A 23,662-nucleotide genomic window follows, 5' to 3' on the forward strand; every position below is an offset into this window, starting at 1 on the left:
TCAAAGGTCTAAAAGCCCAACAGGTGTGATTCACCCCATCTGGCAAACCTGGCCCATGTGCAAGATGTTACAGCAATTCTCCAGGACTTTTGAGCCTGAGGGCATATTGAATATCAGTATGTGGACATAATGTTGTGCAATTGTCTGGATTGTTGTTCAAAATATATTTTAATATTGAAGTACATGGGAATAATAGGAAACACATATTAGTCATGATGTAGTTGGATGCCACAAGACATCATGTTCACTCAATGATTGCCTAAATACATTTGGACTCTAGAGCTGCAGGTCCACCATGAGGACACTGGACATCCCCTACTATCTATCAGTTTTAATATTTGTGTGTGTCTGTGCATGTGCATTTGCAGTGTCCGTCACTTATATATTTGTTTTGCAGGGATATTCCCGTAGATTTCAAGTACATAGCAGAACCAAGTATGCACTCAATGCCAGCAGTGACATTATCACCAAATGGTAAGCTAGCACTTGTATCTTCCTAGCTATATTTTACCTCAAGGCTCCATATTCAAAGCTTATATGTCAGAGTAGCTGAACAAATTTAATACCAACACATTGCCAAAAGAGTCTGCTTCATCATTAGATGATCTTTCAGTGTGTAAAATAATGCATACATGATCTCCCAGTCCCTCATACTGTGTGGTTTTTGTAATATGTATACTTGAGCATTTCTTGTCCAGGGGTGGGGAACCTTGGCACTCCAGCTGTTTTTGAACTACAACTCCCATCATCCCCAGCCACAATTATTGTGGCAGGGGATGGTGGGAGTTGTAGTTCAAAAACAGCTGGAGTGCCAAGGTTCCCCACCCGATAGGCCATTATCTGTATTTTTTCCTAGCTAAAACAGTTGGGTTTTTTATTAGGAATTGGCTAAGGTTTTGTTAGGAGTACAGGTTGAGTATCCCTTATCCGAACTGCTTGGGACCAGAAGTGTTCCGGATTTCGGACTTTTCTGGAGTTTGGAACATTTGCATACTGTAATGAGATATCTTGGACATGGGATATGAGCACATATTGTCTAGTGCCAAAGCAAGCGAGTGAGCTAAGGCGTTTTGTTTTTTGTTTTGTTACAAGGCACTCAGCCGCAATGAGTCAGTACTGCAGGCGCACGCCATGGTGGTTTCCAGATTTTGGAGCATTCCGGATTTCAGATGTCCGGATTAGGGATACTCAGCCTGTACAAACATAACATGTAACAACAGATAACTGACAAAGCAAAAAATATATTTGAAACAGATGAAACAAACTCTTGAGACTGTTGCGAGATCCAATGTGGGCTCTTCTATCTAACTTCTCCCCAGTTTCCCTAATTAGGAGGTGTGCTTCTCAGCCCCTTAACAGTCACCCATTGCGAGTATCCTTCTCTATGCAACCTTCCTTGTTCTTCTCTCATGATGCTAGCAATCATTCTCATCCTTCTTTTTCTTCTCCCTATTAACTTTCCCTCTTATAGCAGCCCCTCCTTTGCCAGATATCTTCTCCATGCCAGCCTTGACAGCATTCCCTCTATTTTCAGTCCTGCCCATCTTTTGCAGAAATATATCTAGTTCTTTTAGGATAATTGTTTTCAGCCTTAAATTTGTGTTCTTAGTTTTTATGGAAAACTTTGAACCATTCACATGAGAAAACCTTGTGTATAGGTAATGTGGGTACACATTAGTATAGTTCATACCTTTTGCTGCGTGTAAACTATTTCTAAGATGTATCTGTTTTTTCAGTGAATATTATCCAATATACAATTTAGTAAATCATTTTCAAAATTGAGAATCAGAGTGATAAAGGTTTAGTGCAGAAATTTAATTTGAGACTGATGGCTGTTGTTAATATTTTCATGCAAACAGGGAAATGGCTGGCTTGTCAATCCATGGACAATCAGATACTAATTTTTGGAGCACAAAACAGATTCAGGCTAAATAAAAAGAAAATCTTCAAGGGTCATATGGTGGCAGGCTATGCTTGTCAAGTAGATTTTTCACCTGACATGAGGTGAGTTTCTTATTGTTCATCTGTGTAATATGCTTAATCATTCCGATTTTGATTATAAGGCTTTCCCCAGTTGATTCTAGCATGATAGAAAAAACTGTCTTTAAACTGTCAAATAACTTCTGTAAATGAAAGGTTCCCAATCTAGTGCCAAGAATTTCAGACATAGTCCTGAGTACTATAAGCAGAAGCTTGCTAGAGTGCCCTCTCTGACCAAGGTGTACGTGTGCACAAAAACAGTTGCTATACTCTCCTACAGTGATGCAAAATACAATACACATACAAAAGCCACAATCTGGTAATACCTTTTTATTAAGACCAACCAAAGTGACAATCTTCAGCTTTGATTCCACCCCCCCCCCCCCAGCCCGGTACATGAACTCTGCTACCTACAGCTTTGTTGATGTTGGCAGTCATTCAGTGTTGAACAGATGTTTTGTATGGTTCATTTTTGATAGAACTAATCACTTGTTTGGGAGACTAAGGGAGTATCCCCTCCATCCTGGCCATGGGATGAGGCAGAGAGCATTCCAAGCAATTGATTAGCACTGACATTCTATCAGGCAGCAGTATGCTCAGCACCTTACAGACAGCCCACTGCTGGATCGGGGCCACTATTGATAGCATCGCAAAAATGTTGAGACTGTGTAGAATGGAAAGTAAACTACATTTCTAGCACTCTACTATAGGTCGTTTTCATCTGCTTTTTGTTCTAAAACATAATTTAGTGTTAGTTTTTCTAATGCTTACCTTCCAAAATTAGTCTTTTAGTAAACGTTTTTTAATCTTTGGACTTTCTTCTTTAAAACAGCTATGTGATATCAGGTGATGCAGATGGGAAACTGAACATCTGGGACTGGAAGACAACAAAACTCTATAGTAGATTAAAGGCCCATGACAAAGTCTGTATAGGTGCAGTGTGGCACCCACATGAAACATCCAAGGTGATCACATGTGGGTGGGATGGTCTCATTAAACTGTGGGACTGAAAGCTGTATTATAGAAGTCTCGAGCTCAAATCAGTTGATGTCTGATATTTCAGAACATATAGACTCTGCAGCAAAGATGGCACATATCACATCGGAAATTCTCCCAAGCAAAAGACTTGTTCTAAAAGGTTTCTCTGCCGAGTTGTGAGAAGCTGCAAATAGCCACCTGAAGTGGCCCAAAATAGAAGTTCTTTGTTGAGCCTATATGAAATTAAATGGATTAAACGAGGGTGGTATTTGTTCTAGATATTTGGGGAGCTGAGGCAGACCTTACAGGCTTCACCCTGTTCCATAAGTGCATAATTTGGAAGAAAAGCTCTTTTCCTTTTAGTGTTATGCAATGCTGCATCGTATTAAATATTATTTGGCAGTGTTCTGTAATTTCCAAGTACAATGTTGCTTAGATACTATGTATATAATTCTTAACAACCTTTTTTTAATTTAATAGAACTTCTTAGTTATATTGAAATACATACACACACAAAATGATTGTGTACGCACATACTATACAGTTCATGGCCCTAGTTCAGTTTTCTCCAGGTGAGAAAATTACCCCAACTCCAGCAGCCCTGCTTGAAGGTATAGAGAGGGCACTGGATCTGAGAGCCATGGAGGAAGAACTCTGGAGGACACTCTGCCTCACCATTCTATCAAGGGAATTGCTAAGGTGTTGACTGGTGCAAGAAGTTAGGGTATATGTTCCAAATCTGTATGTTCATCATGACTGATTTTTATTATGCTTGATACCAGGTTTCCACATGTAACAATTCTTTTTCAAATACTTGCTTTTCTCATAAATAAATCCAAAGAACATAACATGTATATACATCGCTTAACAAGCAATTCACCAAATAATGACTCAGCATGCCCTTGGGGCTTGTGCAAGGGCAGCAACCAGTAAGTTGCTGCCTTTAGAAACATACCTTATAAAGAAGATAGAAGGAAACCTCTATCACTTGACCACCCAATTCTTGTACATGGGCACTTTAATATATTTCTATTATAAATGTATATATATAAATGTGTTGTGCTAAATTACTGTAAATACTTCTCAATCCTTTTATAGAACTTCTTTTTAATAAATGTTTTATATGAAAAGACAGATTCCAACTTAGCACAATATCTTTACCATTGTCCAAAGTCTGTTTTTTTTAAAAAAACTTTGTATTCATTATAGAAGTTGTAGCTGCCTAGTTCTCTGCAGTGCCAGAGTGTGAAATTCTTTCCTTGAATTTATGATATTAAAATATTATGGAACAATTCCTCTTGTAGTGGACATATTTGAAGTCATAGGGGGTCAGTGTCAGTAGTAAGCTAGAGATGCTTCACGTTTTTCTTTTCTTTTTTTACATCTACAATAATAAATGTATTGGGAGAAGTGTCTAAAATACAATGTACTAATAGTCTTGCAGTTGCTTTGTTTGTGTACAGGTATTTTAGAAAACCACTACTACCTAGTATGTACTCCTCACAGGATTAAAGGTATTTGGGCACTCAGCCATTACTTTTTATGCTGCTGCTGTTTCTAGGAGCCAAGCTGGAACTTCGAGACACCTCAGAAACAGGCTTCTGTTTAAAAGTAGCTGTTGAGGTGAGGGTATAAAACATGGACTTCCGTTGGAGAACTGATTAGAATAAAAGTACATATTTTACTTTGGTGCTTGAGCTGAACCTAATCCAGAATAAAAGGCTTGAATACAAGTATTTGTATTTGCATCCAGATCTTTTCTTCTGGATTAGGTTCAACTCAAGCACCAAAGTGAAATGTATACTTTTCATTAGCCTTTTATCCTCAACCTTATAAACTTCTTGCACTTAGATCACTTTAAATAAAGGGAAGACTTCCCAGAAATCTGCCATATAGGGGTTTAAATTAGTAATATGGACTTGTTTGCTCTTGTGGAAAATCATTTAGAAATCTGCTTCTGTATCACAAAAAATGGTAGCCAGTCTCAAGAATAGAAGAAAGATCTTCCCCTTATGTTATTGAACACTTTATATACACAGGGAACATTCTCTCTCAAGTGATTATTATGGGTAGCTGCTACCTACACCATATTTTTGATACAAAATAGATGGACTCTGCTGGAAAAAGATTCACCCAGGAGAGTCAGTGTGTTCTCTCCAGGTGTGTCATAATTGCCATCATTACATCTGCCATGAATCATCATTTTAAAGCAGCTGCTAGAGCCAATCTGCCTTCCAAATGCAGACTTTATAGCTTCCAGGTCTGCTTGAAAGTAAAATACACAAATTCCACATATCAAACATAGAAAAGAAAAACACTGTCAGGTAAAACAAGCAGAGGGGTGGTGTTATTACTTAAAGAATTGGGGGTGGTGCAAAGGTTAAACATCTCCTGCCCTTCTAGTCAAATTCCCTCTTTGTTTTAGAGGGATTTAAAAAAAAAAAATCTCACGGCTTTGCTCCATTTGTTTTGTGTGTAGCATGCAATTAGCCTTTACTTACTCTTAGCTGGCTGTTTGTAAGACTTGCTAGGGCTCTATATGGAAAGTGCTTAAAATACTCCAAAAGTGCTGCAAATGTGATGCTGCTATTCCTCTATTGGTGGCAAAGCAGAAGAAAAGGCAATAGCTTGCAGTGGATGGCATAATTTGCACTAGAAGTTCTATAAGAGGTGGTAGTGTGGGGAAAGGTCGAGCATTGTCCTTTTCAGCAGCAGCCCAATTTACTTTGTTACATTTACTTCCACCTTTCTCATTATTACTTTGTTCTGTTTGGATACTTGTTTGATCTCTAATCAAACATTATTCCATTGATACAAACCCATTCATACATGGCATGCTGTTTTCTATAACTATCTGCATCTGAGAAGATTTCCATCTATCATGAATGCAATAATAGGTGATGACGAGATTTGATCTGCAATACAATTCTCTGGCCATTGTTCCTGGATATTTAAAATACATCATAAATGATTTGGACCAGGAACTAATAAAGAACCTACTGGCTGCTGCTACTACAATGGAACTGGCTTTAAAATAAAAATCTTTAGAAGCCACAGCTATACCTGCTTGGGTGTTTAGAGTTTGTCACATGCTGAGGGGAAATTGAGAAACGTAAGGGTGATAAAGGTTAAACACCACTTTAATAATTTTCAGTTTAGATGGACTATTTTCATTCAGTTTTGGAATTACTGGAAGATTCGCGTCCTGAAGGTAATTGCAATATTGTAACATTTTGTCTATAGACAACAAAAACAATTAAACATTTGTTTCCTTGTCTCATGGAGGAGAAGCTATAGAGAGTTTACACAGTTGCTGCAATAAATCTGGAATGACAGCAAGCTGCATTAATACTGGCAAATAGTGGAGGCAGCCAAAAGGGGAGATTTCAAGAGTTCATTGTATTGGATAAAAAGAACCATTCAACGAGTGGGGTGAACACTCAATCCCAGCCATTTTACACACAGCACAATGGCCACTATGTTACAATCACTGGCTGACATCCTGACTAACAAAGCAGACAGGTAATAAGAGACTTGTAGGGACACTACTGAGGCTCACACACAACTCCCCCAGTCCCTCTACATGTGTGCTTTTGCGCAAACAGGCGAAACGTCCCCCTTCTAGCCATGCCCTGGGTATGAGGAAGACATTGCTGACCATCAGCAACATGTTTCCTCACTTCCGGAGCACTTGGGTATCAGAGCATCTGAAAAACAGAAAGCACTCTAACAATGAGACAGGTTAGTTTTGACTTATTTATGTCCCATTAATTTCAATGAGACCTAGTCATTATTAAATGATGGTACTGTCGTTAATGAATTTAGTTATGACAGTACCAATTTGACTAAGCATGGATTGAGCTGCCGCCAAGTATACAGATGAAACAAACAAAATATTTGAGGCTGCAGCTTCGTCTAGGATACAAAGACTATGCCTTTCCAGTTTGGGGAAAGGTGCTGAAAAACGCTGAAATAGTTCTTTAATTATTGTGTGCCACATCGTCTGTATTTGGATGTCTGGAAACATTAACAAAAGTTGCAAAAGTCACCTTCCACTGTACTGTTAATGAAAGGTCAGATCCAGAGATCTGATCTGTAGGCTCCAGCTTCTATTTCCATCTTGTATTCACCCAGCTCAGTGTATAACAGCTACTTGCATTGAAGGCTTCCCGTTTTAGAAACAACTGTGGTTTTGATGAGTCTTTGTAAGTGTGAAAAAGCCTGAAGTCCCTCAGTTCTAGTTCCTTGAGGAGACTGTACCAGTATCGAACCACAGTGCTGTCGTTGCCACTGACCTCAAACCCAGGCCAATGAACATGGATTTCAAAGACCAGTTGTCCTATCTGTCCCACAATGTCCTCCAGTATCAGGTTTTCCAGAATTTTCCACTCTGCACTTTCCATGTCTGCTTTCAGGATATCAATCTGTAACAAAATGATAAAAGCACATGAAGGACAGGCCACAATAGTATCACTGCATCCCTATATAAATGAAACGTGTACTTGAATAACATAGAGAATCTGAAAAATAGAGAGGAAGATAAGTTCTGCATGACAAGGGGCTAAAAATATTTAGGGCTCTTCACTATGGTTCACCATATGGTTCACCAAGGCAGGATGCCTCCTTGTCTTAAGGAGGCAATACTTCTGAAGAAGCCTACCTTGGCTCACTCAAATTTGAGGAACTAAAGGCCTGTCTCCAACCTTCAGTGGCTGGGCAAGGTAATTGAGAAGGTGGTGGCCTCCCAGCTCCAGAGAGTCTTGGAGAAAACTTAATATCTAGGCCCATTTCAGACTGGCTTTCAGGAAAGCTATGGGGTGCAGACTGCCTTGGTCGGCCTGATGGATGATCTCCAGTTGGTAAAGGACAGAGGAAGTGTGACTCTGTTGGTCCTTTTGGCTCTCTTTGCGGCTTTCTATACTATCGACCATAGTATCCTTTTGGAGCATTCGAGGGTGTTGGGGGTGGGGCGCACTGCTTTGCGGTGGTTCCACTCCTACCTCTCGGGCAGGTTCCAGATGGTGTCCCTTGCAGACTATTCTTCAAAATCTGAACTTTTGTATGGTGTCCCTCAAGGCTCCACATTGTTTCCGATGTTGTTTAACATCTACATGAAACCGCTGTGAGAGATCATCAGGAGATTTGGTGCAGGGTGCTATTAGTATACTGATGACACCCAAATCTATTTCTCCATGTCAACATCATCGGGAGATGGCATAACCTCCATAAATGCCTGCCTGGAGGCAATGATGGGCTGGATGAGGGATAACACAGACTGATTCCAGATAAGACAGAGAGGCATTCATTGTGTAGGGTCAAAACTCAGGAGATAAGTTTGATCTGCCTGCTCTGGATGGGGTCACACTTCCCCAGAAGGAACAGGTATGCAGTCTAGGGGTGCTTCTGGATCCAAGCCTCTCCCTGGTGTCCCAGGTCGAGGCAGTGGCCAGGGGTGCCTTCTATCAGCTTCGGCTGATGCACCAGCTGCATCCGTTTCTTGAGATATGTACCTCAGAATAGTGGTACATCTGCTATTAACTTCCAGACTGGATTACTGCAATGTGCTCTCTGTGGGGCTGCCTTTGTATGTAGTCTGGAAACTACAGTTGGTCCAGAAGGCAGCAGCCAGGTTGGTCTCTGGGTAATCTTGGAGAGCATATTACTCCTGTACTGAAGGAGTTACACTGGCTGCCAATATGTTTCCGGGCAAAATACAAGGTGTTGGTTATAACCTATAAAGCCCTAAACAGCTTGGACCCTGGGTATTTAAGAGGAAGTCTTCTTCTTCATGAACCCCACCACCCATTGAGATCATCTGGAGAGGTCCTTTAGCATTTGCCACCGGCTTGTCTGGTGGCCACTCAGGGACGGACCTTCTCCGCTACTGCCCCAAGGCTTTGGAATGCACTCCCTAGTGAAATAAGAGCCTCTCCATCTCTGAAAGCTTTTTAAAAGTCTTTAAAGAGGCATCTGTTCTCCCAGGCTTTCCATTAATATTATCTTAATGGTTTTAATGCTGTTTTAAAATATTGTTTAAAAATTTTAAATTGTTGTAATGTTTTTAACTTTTTCTTTTTGTTTTAACTAAAGTTTTACTTTCTGTTTTTATTTTCTTGTAAACCACCCAGAGACATAAGTTTTGAGCGGTATCAAATATGTTAAATAGATGAATAATAAATAACAATGAGTGACTTCAATTACCCACACACAGACTGGGTAAATTCACAGTAAGGTCATGACAAGAGGTCAAATTTCTAGATACACAGAATGACTGTGCCCTAGAACGGTTGGTCTTGGAACCAACCAGAAAGAAGGTGATCTTGGACTTCTTCCTGAGTTGCACCTAGGACCTGTTGCGTGATGTCAGTGTCATCGACTCTTTAGGGAACAGTGACCATAGTGGTATGCTGTTCTCTGACCGTAATAAAGCTTGATTCTGATTCTGACCATAGTGCAATCAAATTCAGCATACATGGGGGGGAGAATCACCAAGGAAGTCTAACACAGTCACTTTGAATTTCAGAAGAGGAAACTTCTCCAAAATGAGGAGCGTGGTGAAAAGAAAGCTGAAAGGGAAAATCAGGAGAGTCACTTTGCTCCAGAATGCATGGAGTTTACTCAAAACCACAATACTAGAAGCCCAGTTAGATTGTATACCCAAAAAGAGGAAAGGTACCACTAAGTCCAGGAGGATGCCAGCATGGCTAACAGGTAATATCAAGGAAGCCATAAAAGGGAAGAAGACTTCCTTCCAAAACTGGAAGGCCTATCCAAATGAAGAGAAATGAAGGAACACAAACTCTGGCAAAAGAAATGCAAGGTGACAATAAGGGAGACAAAAAGAGAGTTTGAGGAACATTTAGCTAAAAGCATGAAGGGGAATAACAAAAACTTCTTTAAATACATCAGATGCAGGATGTATCTCCTGCCAGGGAGGCGGTTGGACCATTAGACAATGAGGGAGTGAAAGGGATTATTAAGGAGATATGGAGGTTGCAGAGAAGCTAAATGAGTTCTTTGCATCCATCTTCACGGCAGAGGATACTAAGCATATACCTGTTCCTGAACCAGGCTTTTCGGGGATGGAGGCTAAAGAACTGAGTCAGATAGGCGTGACAAGAGATGATGTTCTAAACTGTCTGGAAAAACTGAAAACTAGCAAATTGCCAGGGCCAGATGGCATCCATCCAAGAGTCCTCAAAGAACTCAAATGTGAAATTACCGGCCTCCTTGCTAAAATATATAACTTACCACTGCAATCAGGCTCTGTACCGAAGGACTGGAAAGTAGCCAATGTAACACTGATTTTCAAAAAGGGATCCAGGGGCAATCCGGGAAATTACAGGCTGGTTAGCTTAATGTCCGTTCCAGGCAAATTGATGGAAAGCATCCTCAAGGATAAAACTGTAAGGCACACAGAACAACAGGCCTTGCTGGGAGAGAACCAGCATGGCTTCTGTAAAGGGAAATCTTGCCTCACCAAACTTTTGGAGTTCTTTGAGAGTGTCAACAAGTGTGTGGATCAAGGTGATCCAGTTGACATAGTATATCTGGACTTCAAAAACGCTTTCAACAAAGTTCCTCATCCAGGATTCCTGAGGAAAGGTAACAGTTAAAGTGCCATTCCAAGCCTTGTAAACTTTTGAAAGGACACATTGTGAGGAGAGAAGGTTGCCATCCGCACCTTGAAAAGTCTTTTGCAGAGGGGCTACACAAAGCACAGCTGACAAACCCACCTTCCACATGGATGCCTTTGCAGAGCATTGCAAAGGATCGCTGGGGATGCTTCCATATGACCTTTGCAGAGCATGTGAAGAGGCACCAGGGCATTGCTACAATTGAACAAGGCGGCGGGGTGGGAGGGTGGGGACTAATGTCCCTGGGCCCTGGAGGGAGATGGGGGGTCTGCCTGCTGAGTGGAAGCATGCTCTTTGCTTTCTGAGCAAGAAGAGATGGAAGGACCATCTTCCCGTTTGTTTTTGTTTGTTTGTTTTTGCAGGGCCCACTTAGCCTTCCCTTCCCAACAGTGCCCTTCCAGAGGCTGGCAAAGGTCTAGTGGGGATGCTCCCACTTGACCAATGGAAGCCTTTGGAACTGCTTGCTGGCATCTTCTTCTAATTGTCCAGCCCCCCCGGCCAGGCTTGAGAGGTGGCCAAGGCAATGAAGAAAGGCTGCCGTCAGCAGTCCCCTCTCTTCCACCTCTATCACCTTTAAATGTATGTGTGTATGGCCGGGAGGGTGGGGTTTGAGGCTGCCTTTTGCAGCTTGCCCCAGGCAAGCAAGAACCTGGGACCACCTTGGTGTAGGCCTTGGCTCACAATAAACATCTAGGGTGTGGTTGGGGTGCAGAGACTGCAACGCCCAAGGCTGACTGCCCTCCTTCACCACACGTACCACACGGGGCTGTGTATGTGAACTAGCTCTGTGACCAGAATGCTAAGAGAAATCCCTTCATAAATTCGACATGGGGGAAACAGCTACATCTGATGCCAACAGCTGCTAGTCATTTTAATGGAAATCTATAAAGAGAGAAGGATGTGTAAATTCAGTTACAGTGAACGTGCATTGCTTTCTGATATATTACAAGTGTCACAAGGTACACCGAAAGCATTTTGTACATTGCTACCATGCCACTATTCTAGCATGGCAGACAATGCTATTTTTTCCAGGGCAGGGAGCCTCTTTGCTATGCTTCTCAATGGCAAACTGGTGATTGACAACCGACGTGGCACATGTTAAAATTTGTTCAGAGGAACAGAACATGTATCCATGACATCAACTGAATTCAACAGCCACATTTCTAAACAATTCTGTGTGGGTTTAAAAAAAAAAAGACAAAAGTGATGGTTTCAAAATTCAGCTTATTTAAAATCTCTGCTCTCATTTTGAAAAAGTTATAGATATATTTGAAAATACATGAGCAATATACAATGACAGTTGTCAGAGGAGTAGCATTGTCTTGCACAGCACCCTATCTCTCCCCATAACTAGCAAAAGAAAAACAGTTATGCAAAATAATGCACTTAATTATAAAGGCCTTATATTTCAGCTTTTCTTGGTACAGAATATCTTTTTTATTTTACACAGAGACACAGAGTCTGATAGGAACTGTATCTGCAAGTTACTCCTCACTGCAACCTTGGAGAAGCTACTGCTGGTCAGTGTAGACAATTCTGAGCTAGATGGACCAATGCTCTGACTCAGTATAAGGCAGCTTCCTATCTTCCTAGGAAGCGGGGGGGGGAGCATGTTTTATGTATTATTTTGGTGTATAAACTACCTATCTGCTTTTTAATATCCAAGATGGTGTGCAATCATAAAATCACAATAAAAACAAGTTAAAAGCAAAACTCGACATTACAAAACATATTGAACAATCAGCCAGTGAATTAACACCGTGTTTAACTGGGGGTAGTGGTGAAAAGCTGCCTTCATCATCATCATCATCATCATCACCTCCTCCTCCTCCCCATGCCCAATAAGAGATAGCTCCCACATCTCACTATACTATTGTTTATACTCTCCAAATGACTCATGGAGTGGGCTCCTTCCTGATCACTTATCCTTTCCATCTTCAACTCCTGCCTGTAGGCTTCCAGAGGCATCTGGTGGGCCACTGTGTGAAACAAGATGCTGAACTAGATGGGCCTTGGGCATGATCCAGTAGGACTGTTCTTATTCTTTAAATTTTTGTACAATTTGGATTCAATAATAATATTTAGTATTGCTGATTCCTGTGCCTGCACTCATCATGAAATTTTCACTGATACATTTAGGGAGTTATACACTTGATGCTTTTAGCAGGTGAGGGCAGTAAATGAAAGAGGGAATTCCAGCAGATGTCCGGGGCAGATTAACCCTTTTGCCATCCATAGGAGGCCAAGGATTTTCCACCCCCACTGCCGGAATGAGGAGGGTAGGAGTGGCAAGGATGAAGCTCCCTCCCTTTACTTATAAACGCCACCGTAGCGGCAGGATGGGGGCAGGCATGGCCACACAAACAGTGGCTGCTGAGGGGAGGGGAGACGAGAGGCAAGTCCCCCTTTTACATTAAAATGCTGCTGGGAATGGAGGGAACTGGCCTGGGAGGGTTGTGGTGAGGGAGGAAGTTCCCCGTGCCGTGCGTTTTTCCTTAAGCAGCTGCCTGCAGCTTTCCTGAACGAACAGCAAGGGAGAGCTTCTGCCAGCTCCCCTCCTCCCTCCCTTATTTTGTTGTAAACCACCCTGAGCCATTTTGGAAGGGAGCTATATAAATTGAATAAGTACGTATATAAATCAAATAAATAAAATGAGTGCCTGCCCCGCCCCTGCTGCTTCAGGCAGGACTATTAAACTTTTTCTAATATGAGTGTATGTTTTAAATTTTGGCATATGAATAGCAATGCAACTTCCTACTCACTGTGGAACACAGGAGAGGAGAGCTGGTTTTGTGGTAGCCAGCATGACTTCTCCCCTTAGCTAAGCAGGGTCTGCCCTGATTGCATATGAATGGGAGACTAGAAGTGTGAGCACTGGAAGATATTCCCCTCAAGGGATGAAGCAAAAGGTTTCAAGTTCTCTCCCTGGCAGCATCTCCAAGCTAGGGCTGAGAGAGATTCCTGCCTGCAACCTTGGAGAAGCCACTGCCAGTCTGTGAAGACAATACTGAGCTAGATAGACCAATGGTCTGACTCAGTATATGGCAGCTTCCTATGTACCTATGTGCTGAGAAGGCATAAGCTTCCATGTGCCCATAAGCAAAACAGGCAGTTGTGCCAACATTCACACATTAAAATAATCTCACTTCCATAAACACTCTTTGCCAGGCATATAGTTGTCTAATATATATGTATGAAGTAGCCCTGAAGGTGTGTCCATTCTAAAGGAGTTTTGTTTCTCTCATTTCCTGCTTTGCTTCTCTGTGTGGCAATGCAAGAAACTCCCATGATTCACATCTGCCCTGCATTTCAGGGTTGATCATACAATCTGGAAAGAAAAGAGCATGCCATAGCTTGGTGTTTTAAGTGCTCCATAGGTAGCATGCGTAATAGCAGGACATCATAACTGTCAGAACAGTATTGCAAATTACTGCTGCAAATAGCCCCCTGGAGAAGCAAAATAACTCTTTTTCTTAAGATTCTCTGTGCATTTGCAAGTATTATGCCAACATGCATGTAGCTGATTAAAGCCATTATCTCAGTGCAAGCTCATGTGAGGAAAAGAAATGCTGAATCATTCCTGCTGAGCTTCCTGGCTAGATTTCTCCTAAAACTATTCTGTATTATCGGTAGGTTCAAAATGCTTCCACCAAGCACCTTTAAACTTGCAGAGAACCGGACTGATGCTGTAATCCAAGGTCCTTCTGTAACTGGGTATTGGGCAAAAAAACCCCAACAACATCAAAACAACCATTCCATGTGTAAGCTTACACGGGATGAGAAAACTGATAGCTGCTGAGTGCTTGAGGATGCTTTTGCACCAGAGAAATCTCCTTTTCTGCCACCCCCATTTCCCTGAGTTAAAAACCAAATCAGAGAGACTTGTAAAAAGAAAACAACTAAAAAAAACCCCCAGTTTTATTTAATTACTACAGACTGCTTCCATCTGAAGCTTTCTCAGCTTTTTGATACAGTTAAAAATACTTAGTAGGATCTTCTTAGGTATGCTTAAATGTTTATAGTCTTTTGCAATGCCCTAGGTGGGTTGGGAGTAGGCTAGTGTTTCTTATTTTAATTATATTGCAGGTAAACAATACCAGAACAGTAACAGGGATATACAAAGCACGCACACACAAAGCAATATTACATCCCTAATGGCCAGTCTGACTAAACAGTTCCCTATGTTAAACTTCCCAAAGTCATAAGCCCTGGCTCCTTGCCTTGAACTCACCAAACTCCTTAAGAGAATTCAAGCTTCCTGCCCTCCTGTCTTCCAAAGATCTGCAGAGTTATTCTCCTGCAGCCAACCTCCATGGCCACATGTCCTCCTGTGCACCTTCAGCCTATCTTCTTCTAACAAAGAATTCCCTTCTTCCTGGCAACAGCTCTCTAGGTCCCAACCACCCAGTGTGCTGATTGGCTGAGCCCTGGAGTTCACCAGCCTGTCAGTCAAGACAAGAGTTCACTTCTGGTTAACATTTTAGAGGGAGGGGAGCCTGGTCACTACAATGCATTAAATGTTTCCATGGTGCTAAATTGTCATTCTTTTACAGACCAATTCTGGCTGTGGGAGACTAAGCAGAGGAAGCAAGATTAAATGTAAAGTAAACTTTTATTAATATATGTGATTAGTGCAAGTGGTAGAGAAAATAACAGGCCATCTACATTCCTAAAGCAGCAGATCCTTAATGTGGAACTGCTCACCCGTGTGCCACCCACAGCAGTGGAACAAAAAGCAATGTAGCAGATAAATCCATTCCCAGGCTGGCATGCAGTAGCCATAGCAGGCTGGCAGGCTGGGCTCAGGCTGGCAACGCGGCAGGCAGGCATAGGCAATGGCATGGCATCATCATAGCAACTTGAGGCATGCCATGCAATGCAAACTAGTTATCTCTCTCTCTCTCTCTCTCTCCAATGAGGCAGAAAGGCAGAATGGCGAAGGAGTAACTAACTTGTTGAATGAACTGAAAACCTCTCCTTGAACTCCCCCCACCTTTGCCCCTTCTTCGACCCTTCCCCTGGTCAATGTGGGGTCTGTAAAGAATGGCAAGAGGCAAAAGAGCTAATGAGGAACAAAGAGGGAATCGCCAGCAGGTCAGCCCATGCTTTAGGTCACCGATCAGAAGGCTGGAAGGGCGGGAAATTCAAAGAGATGTCAAACACAAAATGGAGACTGACTCAGAGATCGCCACAAAACGGAGGTCCGGCGGGGGGGGGGGGGGACGTTTTGTAGCTGAAACAGGGACATTTCGTTTTGTGTACAAAATTTTCAGGTCTTGAGAAAGGGCAATTTGTTTTGGCTACAAAACACCTGAAACAGCCCATTTCAAGTACAAAACATTTTGTACCCGAAACATTTCGCACTTCCCTAGTCTTAACTGACATCACTTGATATTGTAGTAAAAACTCCAATCTAGAAAACCTCCTGTTTGTGCTCCATACCAGCCCCCCCCCCCTTTCTTTCTGGGCTATGTCGCAGGATATATCAGGAATTGCCCGTTATATCACCCATGCAAGTCCCTAAATAGGGCTCCACTTTTGAGTTTTGTTAGAGGGAGGTCAGTACCTCAATAATGAGGGAGTTGTTAACCCCACAGTGTTCCTTACAAAGACTGACCAGGCAACACAAGGAATACAACACACTTCCAGCTTGCCACCAAAAGGAGCACGCTGCGGAACATATATGTGAGTCAGTCTGCTTGCAGATCAATGTGTGAGCAGTTTCTACTGCCTTTCAGCGTCTGCCTCCACACCTTTGCTCACTGGAGCAAGCGGCTGTCCAGTGCTAACTATGAAAAAAGAGATGAGGAGTTTTAAGGAAATCCACAAGCAGGGCTGATTTGTCGCAGAGGAGGGAAGCTCTTCACAGTGAGATTAAAAGCTGCCTCTCAGGGAGACAGAGAGTTTGGGTTGGCTGGCCCTGAGGATTGCAGGGCCAGCACTGCTGAGGGAAGGGAGGCAGCAGCAATAGTGGAAACGTGGGCAATGGCCTCCTCAACTCTTTTCCCTCCCACTGTATCCCCAAACCAGCACAGGGCAAGTTATCCATGTGGGCTGGTCATTTGACCCAGAGAATAAGCAGCCGGTGTGGCTCACGTTAAAGCTGGGGCTCCACATTTCACAGCTGGAGTGGGGAGTCAAATTGGACCTAAGGTGCCAAAAAGCCTGGTGTTGGAGGGGGTGGGGGAGAGAAGAGTCTCTCTCTCCCTCTCCCTCTCCCACTATTTCTAATTTTAATACATCCAACATGTCTCCCACTTATGAGTTTATGTTCTTGCAACTGTTCACAGAGCTACATCATATATTATATTGTACTGAGGTCACATAGGTACATAGGAAGCTGCCAGACCATAGGCCCATTGAGCTCAGTATTGTCTACACAGACTGGAAGCTGCTTCTCTGAGGTTGCAAGCAGGAATCTCTCTCAGCCCTATCTTGGAGATGCTGCCAGGGAGGGAACTTGGAACCTAGATGCTCTTCCCAGAACATCTCCATCCCCTGAGGGGAATATCTTCCATTCATATGCAAACAGGGCAGACCCTGCTTAGCTAAAGGGACAGGTCATGTTTGCTACCATAAGACCAGCTCTCCTCTCTAGATGGACCTTGGGTGCTCAGATGTTTGAGTACAACTCCCATCATCCCTAGTCACAATGACCTTCAACAAGGTTTCCCCTATGAGGAGGGGGAGTGCTTAGCCTGACACCTTGAAAAACATTCTAAAATCCCTGATCTAAAATCCAAATCACAGAGGCCTGCCTGTGATGGTGATGGTTGGGGATAATCAAAGACTAGTTTTGCTAGAGATTTCCTGTGGATTCAAAGCCTTTATAGTAATGATTCGGCTTTTCTTATTTAAATTTCTATCTTGCAATGAAAAATATCGCACTGTAGGGAATAGCCTATTCATACTCTGCTGCACAAACTAAAGCCTTTAAGGCTTTTTTACAATGTAGAAGCCTTAAAGCGGTGCTTTCCCCCCTTTTTCTTTTAGCAAAATTATAATGTAACCTCCTTTGCAATCACCCATTAATAAAATGAGTAAATGTGCATTTATCTCTTCACAGGGCCTTGTGGGAAAGTTCATGGACTCAAGAATTTTTTTTTTTATTAACAATGGTCATGATCTAGCCAAAAGTAGCATTGATTTCAATGGGAGAAAGTTAGAACACACACTTAATTATCTCACTGGAACATCCCCAGCACAACAACAGTAATAAAAGAAAATAAAAGAGGAAGAGGAAGAAGTAGTAGTAGTAGTAGTAGTAGTAGTAGTAGTAGTAGTACTTCCTCTCTCTAGTACACTGCCCCTGAACACAGAAGCTCCAGGCAGCAATCACACCTAATAGTCACTGATAGACCTATTTTTCACTAATTTGTCTAATTCTTTTTTGAAGTCATTTAAACCAGTGTCCATCACCAATCCTGTGACAGAGAATTCCATATAAGAACATAAGAACCACCATGCTGAAAGATCCCTACATCGTGTTACATAAGACGTGGCCTTATACCAAATCAGGCCATTGGTCCATCTAGCTCAGTATTGTCTGTACTGACTGGCAACAGCTCTCTAAGGTTTCAGACAGGCATTTCCAAGCCCTGCCTGGTGATGCCAGAGACTGAACCTGGGACCTTCTGTGTGCAAAGCATGTGCTCTGCTGCCAAGCTAGACCCCTCCCCAGGAGTCCTTAAGGAGGTAAAAGACTCATAAAGAGAAGAACCATCCCATCTTATCTGCTCTTTTGATGTTATGTGCCAGAAAAACTGGGTAGCTCAGCACAACAGATGTTTATAGAAAAGAATCAATCGAATCAAAGAATCAATTCCACTGAATCAATGGAATCGATGGAAAAGAATCATTAAGTTATTGTTTCTTCTTCTTGAAGAAGAACAGATATTTGCAGCCTGTCTATGCTGTTTGGTTTTACATAATATAGTAAATGCGCAATGTCTAACAAAACTCAAGTAGCCGTGTCTCTTCTTAAAAACCTAAACCAAAGCAGAGAATTTGTTTTAGCACAAAGCAAAATATATACATTTTAAAAATCACTATAGGATTTAAGTGAATAGGATCAACCAGCGTAATGTTATATTTGATCATCCAATGTTAGTGCCAATACTATGTTATTTTATTCTTTCCCCACCTCACTAAGCAATTGAAATATAAAGGTTAAACACGACAAATAATCTTGTGGCACCTTAAAGACTAACATTACTTCTAGTCCATGAAAATGTATGCTATGATCTTTAAAGTGCCACAAGATTCTTTGTTGTTCTTGTTGCAAGCAACTAACAAGGCTACCCCAATGGAAGTACTTTACAAGGTTAGTTTCCTCAGGAGAAGCAAACACTGGAAACATATGATGTCCAATTATGTATTTACAACTGGACATTAACAGCAGATAGTATAGAAGCGAGAACACTCAGGCAGGCAGTGGTGCGTGTCCTGGTTATCAGAAACCTCTTAGCAACCGAGCCACCCAACGACAAAGAGTTTCTTTTGGTTCTCATGCTGCCGCTCTGCGTACTAGACAAATGACGTCTGGCCTGCTATTGACCTGCAATGGGTGTAACTTTGGGCACAGCAGCTGGTGTACTATTATATGGTGATTAAGAGAATGAGCCACAAAAGCACCCATTGCAAATCTCAGCTCAACCATAAAGCCATTTGGTGGCCCTAGGCAAGCCACTATCCTTCATCCTCAGCTCTGCCTCCCCATCTATAGTATGAGGTTATTCGTTACAACTATTCAAGGTTATTATAGCATCAGGACTATTTTAAGACAGACCTTCTCAACCCTTCTGAACTCAAGCCGCCCCCCTCCCCCGCTTCTAAACTTACTTTATATTATGGAACCCTCCTCCCCAACCCACCGCCCCCGCATTCAGCACCAACCATCTGCAGTCCATTGTGTGACCTTGTCTTCCCCCTGCACTCTGCACTTGGCTAGCACCTAGGTCCGTAGGTAGGGTTGCCATGTCCCCCGGAATAATCCCACTGGGACTATTCTGGTCTTTTTCTGCCACAGCCTTTCAATTTCAATTTGTAGATCTTTGTATTTGGTTATCTTTTCTATTTTTTTTTCTTCTATTCTGCTATCCCCTGGTATTGCTATGTCGATTATTTTCACTTGTTTTTCTTTCTTCTCGACTACAGTTATATCTGGTGTATTGTGTGGCAGATGTTTGTCTGTTGGTAGTCGGAAGTCCCATATTATTTTTACATCTTCATTTTCTACCACTTCTTCAATTTTATGGTCCCACCAATCTTTGGCTACAGGTAGCTTGTATTTTTTGCAGATGTTCCCATGTATAATCCCTGCTACCTTGTCATGCCTTTGTTTGTAGTCAGTCTGTGCGATCTTTTTACAACAGTTGATTAGGTGGTCCACGGTTTCATCTGCTTCTTTACAAAGGCGGCACTTGCTGTTTGTTGTGGATTTTTCGACTTTGGTTCTTATTGCATTTGTTCTTAGTGCCTGTTTTTGCGCAGCCAGTATTAAACCCTCTGTTTCTTTCTTCAAGTTGCCATTCTTAAGCCATTGCCAGGTCTTGGTGATGTCTGATTTTCCACTTATATTGTGCAAATATTGACCATGCAGTGGCTTATTTTTCCATTTTTCTGCTCGGTTCTTGACTTGTTCTTTCTTGTAGGCCTGCGTTCTTTCATTGGTGTTGAACAGTTTTGCGTTATTGACCATTTGAAGTGCATCTTCTTCACTGTCCTTGATATATTCTTCAAAGCCTCTTTTCTCCTCCTCTACAGTTTGATGGACTTGCAGCATTCCTCTTCCACCTGAGCTGCGAGGGAGGTATAGCCTATCGACATCACTGGGTGCAGAGCATGATTGATGGTCATGATTTTCCTGGTCTTACGATCTAGCGTCTCTAGCTCTGCCTTTGAAGCATCTTTGAAGCATCTTCTTCACTGTCCTTGATATATTAGCAATAGCAAGCAATAGCACTTACATTTATATACCGCTTTATAGCCGGAGCTCTCCAAGCGGTTTACAATGATTTAGCATATTGCCCCCAACATTCTGGGTACTCATTTTACTGACCTCGGAAGGATGGAAGGCTGAGTCAACCTTGAGCCCCTGGTCAGGATCAAACTTGTAACCTTCTGGTTACAGGGTGGCAGTTTTACCACTGCGCCACCAGGGGTATTCTTCAAGGCCTCCTTTCTCCTCCTCTACTGTTTGATGGACTTGCAGCATTCCTCTTCCACCTGAGCTGCGAGGGAGGTATAGCCTATCGACATCACTGCGGGGGTGCAGAGCATGACTGATGGTCATGATTTTCCTGGTCTTACGATCTAGCGTCTCTAGCTCTCCCTGGGTCCAGTCTATTATTCCTCCAGTGTATCTGATAACAGGTATAGCCCAGGTGTTTATGGCTTGTATGGTGTTCCTGCCATTGAGTTTGGACTTGACGATTTTTCTAACTCTCCTGATGTATTCACTTCCCATTTTTCTTTTAACTTCAGTGTGTGCGATGTTATCAGCCTGGAGAATGCCCAAGTATTTGTAATGTTCTTTCTCTTCCAGGTTCTTGACCTTGCTTCCACTGGGCAGTTCTATTCCTTCTGTTTTTCTTATTTTTCCTCTGTTCATTATTAATGCAGCACACCTGTCTGGTCCAAACTCCATTGCTATATTGCTACTGAATATACGGACAGTGCTTAGCAGTGATTCGATTTCTGATTGGGACTTCAAATCACTGCTAAGCACTGTCCGTATATTCAGTAGCGATATAGCAATGGAGTTTGGACCAGACAAGTGTGCTGCATTAATAATGAACAGGGGAGAAATTAGAAAAACAGAAGGAATAGAACTGCCCAATGGAAGCAAGGTCAAGGTCAAGGTCAATTATTACTACTACTACTACTACTACTACTACTACATTTATATCCCGCTCTTCCTCCAAGGAGCCCAGAGTGGTGTACTACATACTTGAATTTCTCTTTCACAACAACCCTGTGAAGTAGGTTAGGCTGAGAGAGAAGTGACTGGCCCAGAGTCACCCAGCTAGGTTTTTTTTAAAAAAAAATGGCTGAATGGGGATTTGAACTCGGGTCTTCCCAGTCCTAGTCCAGCACTCTAACCACTACACCACACTGGCTCTCTCATCACATGGGAGGGCAGAGAAGGAGTGGGCCCCTCATGTAAGGTTGCCATGTCCCCCGGAATTTATGGTAGCCCCTGGATTTTTGCTCCTCCACCTGGCTGCTAAATTCCACCCGGATTTGCACGGATTTCAAACGCGCTGCCCGGACTTTACTCTGGATCCGATCACATGAGAGGGCAGAGGAGGAGGAGAAAGTATACAAATCTGTCAAATAAATAAATCCAAATTAGTTGCCACTTAATTTGCATAATATTATGGCTGCTGCCAGCCTCCCAGGTTGTTGAACTGTACCACCTGTCACTTGTCCTGGGAGCTGCTTGTAGGACGAGTGGCTTTTGAGACTTGCAACCTCAAAAACAAGGAGGCTAGCCTTGAAGCAACTGGGAAGGTCACGGCGGTGGGGGCGGGGTGCAAGGCTATTCTACCCGCCTTGCCGGGACTTACCAACTGGCCCCTCTGCCTCCCATGGAAACTCCAGTCCAGATGGCGAGCAGCCTGCTTGCCTGTTGCCAAGTTCCAGCTGGCTGCCTGCCAGCCTCCCAGATTGTTGAACTGTACCACCTGCCGCTTGTCCTGGAAGCTGCTTGTGGGAGGAGTGACTTTCGGGGCTTGAAGACTTAAAAACAAGGAGGCTCACCAAAGGCGTAGCCCTCGGTCCGCCTGTAGGGGGCTGCTGAAGCTGGCTACCAAAGGGAGCCTTCGAGGGCGGGACTGAAGGCTGGGGGGTTGGGTTGTGCCAGCCCTTTTTGCAGGTATGTGTCTGGGCTCTCTTGAGTGGGATGGTGCTGGGGGTGCACCCGGCAGTTCAAAGGCAGCTATTACTATAGTGGTGGGGAACAGAAGAGTTGGCACTGGCGGAGCAGCTGGCAGTCACAGGGGAAGGGAAATCAGTAATTTAGTAACTGTTCACATTTCCAACTGCTTTGTCAACTCTCAGGCCTCAGGGAGCAGCTCCAACTACCCACAGAATCTGGCTTTGCTCCTCTGCAATGCCAGGTCAGTTCAGAATAAGACCGAAATTGTCCATGATTTAATTGGGGATGAGGGAGCTGACCTGGGATATATAATTGAGACCTGGTTGGGGGAGATGAGTGGTCCAGTATGGGCTCAGCTTCTCATAAGAACAGCCCTGCTGGATCATGCCCAAGGCCCATCTAGTCCAGCATCCTGTTTCACACAGTGGCCCACCAGATGCTGCTGGAAGCCACAGGCTGGAATTGAGGGCCTGCACTCTCTCCTGCTCTCACTCCCCTGCAACTGATACTTAGAGGCATCCTGCCTTTGAGGCTGGAGGTGGCATGTAGCCCTCCAACTAGTAGCTGATGATAGATCTCTCCTCCATGAAGTTATCCAAACCCCTCTTAAAGCCATCCAGGTTGTTGGCTGTCACCACATCTCGTGGCAGAGAATTCCACAAGTTGATTATGCGTTGTGTGAAAAAGTACTTCCGTTTGTTGGTCCTAGATTTCCTGGCAATCAATTTCATGGGATGACCGCATAACACTAGAACCCCTGGTTCTAGTGTTATGGGAGAGGGAGAAGAATTTCTCCCGCGAGGTTACTCTGCCATGGAGCAGGCTAGGAGAAGTGTGCAGGGGGGTGGAGTGGCTGTGGTACAGAAGAATACAATTTTACCAGGACCCCTGTGAGACAGTTGACTTATATTGAGTGCATATTTCGGAACTAGGGATAGATTGGGGATTCTGCTGGTGTACCACCCACCCTGCTGCCCAACTGACTCCCTAACTGAGCTGTTGGAGCTGATGAAAACAACCTTTGCATTCAAATTTGGGTTTTTAAGCCTTGCTTTCAGGTATGACTATCTTCAGAATGGCAGGTGGTGGGAAATGACAATGAAGGCTGGCAGAAAGATGGAGGATATGAGTCTCCTAAGAGCCTCAAAATGAATTTCAGGAGGGTGATGTTGGTGTTGGAGTCTCC

The 23,662-nt window shown here is 43.0% G+C and overlaps 2 protein-coding genes across 4 annotated transcripts in view; one reads left to right on the plus strand and one right to left on the minus strand.

Moving 5' to 3' along the window:
* CDC40 (cell division cycle 40) overlaps window positions 1-4,250 on the plus strand; it is a 105,161-nt gene extending 100,911 nt beyond the window's left edge. For both annotated transcript variants that reach the window (XM_053300753.1, XM_053300835.1), the window contains exons 13-15: window positions 398-474; window positions 1,860-2,004; window positions 2,813-4,250. In XM_053300753.1, the coding sequence (XP_053156728.1) occupies window positions 398-474; window positions 1,860-2,004; window positions 2,813-2,990 (400 nt within the window). In that variant the 3' untranslated portion in view covers window positions 2,991-4,250. The remainder of the gene's footprint in view (window positions 1-397; window positions 475-1,859; window positions 2,005-2,812) is intronic.
* The window catches only part of METTL24 (methyltransferase like 24), a 114,893-nt gene continuing 94,929 nt past the window's right edge, over window positions 3,699-23,662 (minus strand). For both annotated transcript variants that reach the window (XM_053301431.1, XM_053301352.1), the window contains one exon: window positions 3,699-7,382. In XM_053301431.1, the coding sequence (XP_053157406.1) occupies window positions 7,068-7,382 (315 nt within the window). In that variant the 3' untranslated portion in view covers window positions 3,699-7,067. The remainder of the gene's footprint in view (window positions 7,383-23,662) is intronic.

The sequence above is a fragment of the Hemicordylus capensis genome, chromosome 1 (assembly GCF_027244095.1).
Source record: "Hemicordylus capensis ecotype Gifberg chromosome 1, rHemCap1.1.pri, whole genome shotgun sequence".
Lineage (NCBI taxonomy): Eukaryota > Metazoa > Chordata > Lepidosauria > Squamata > Cordylidae > Hemicordylus > Hemicordylus capensis.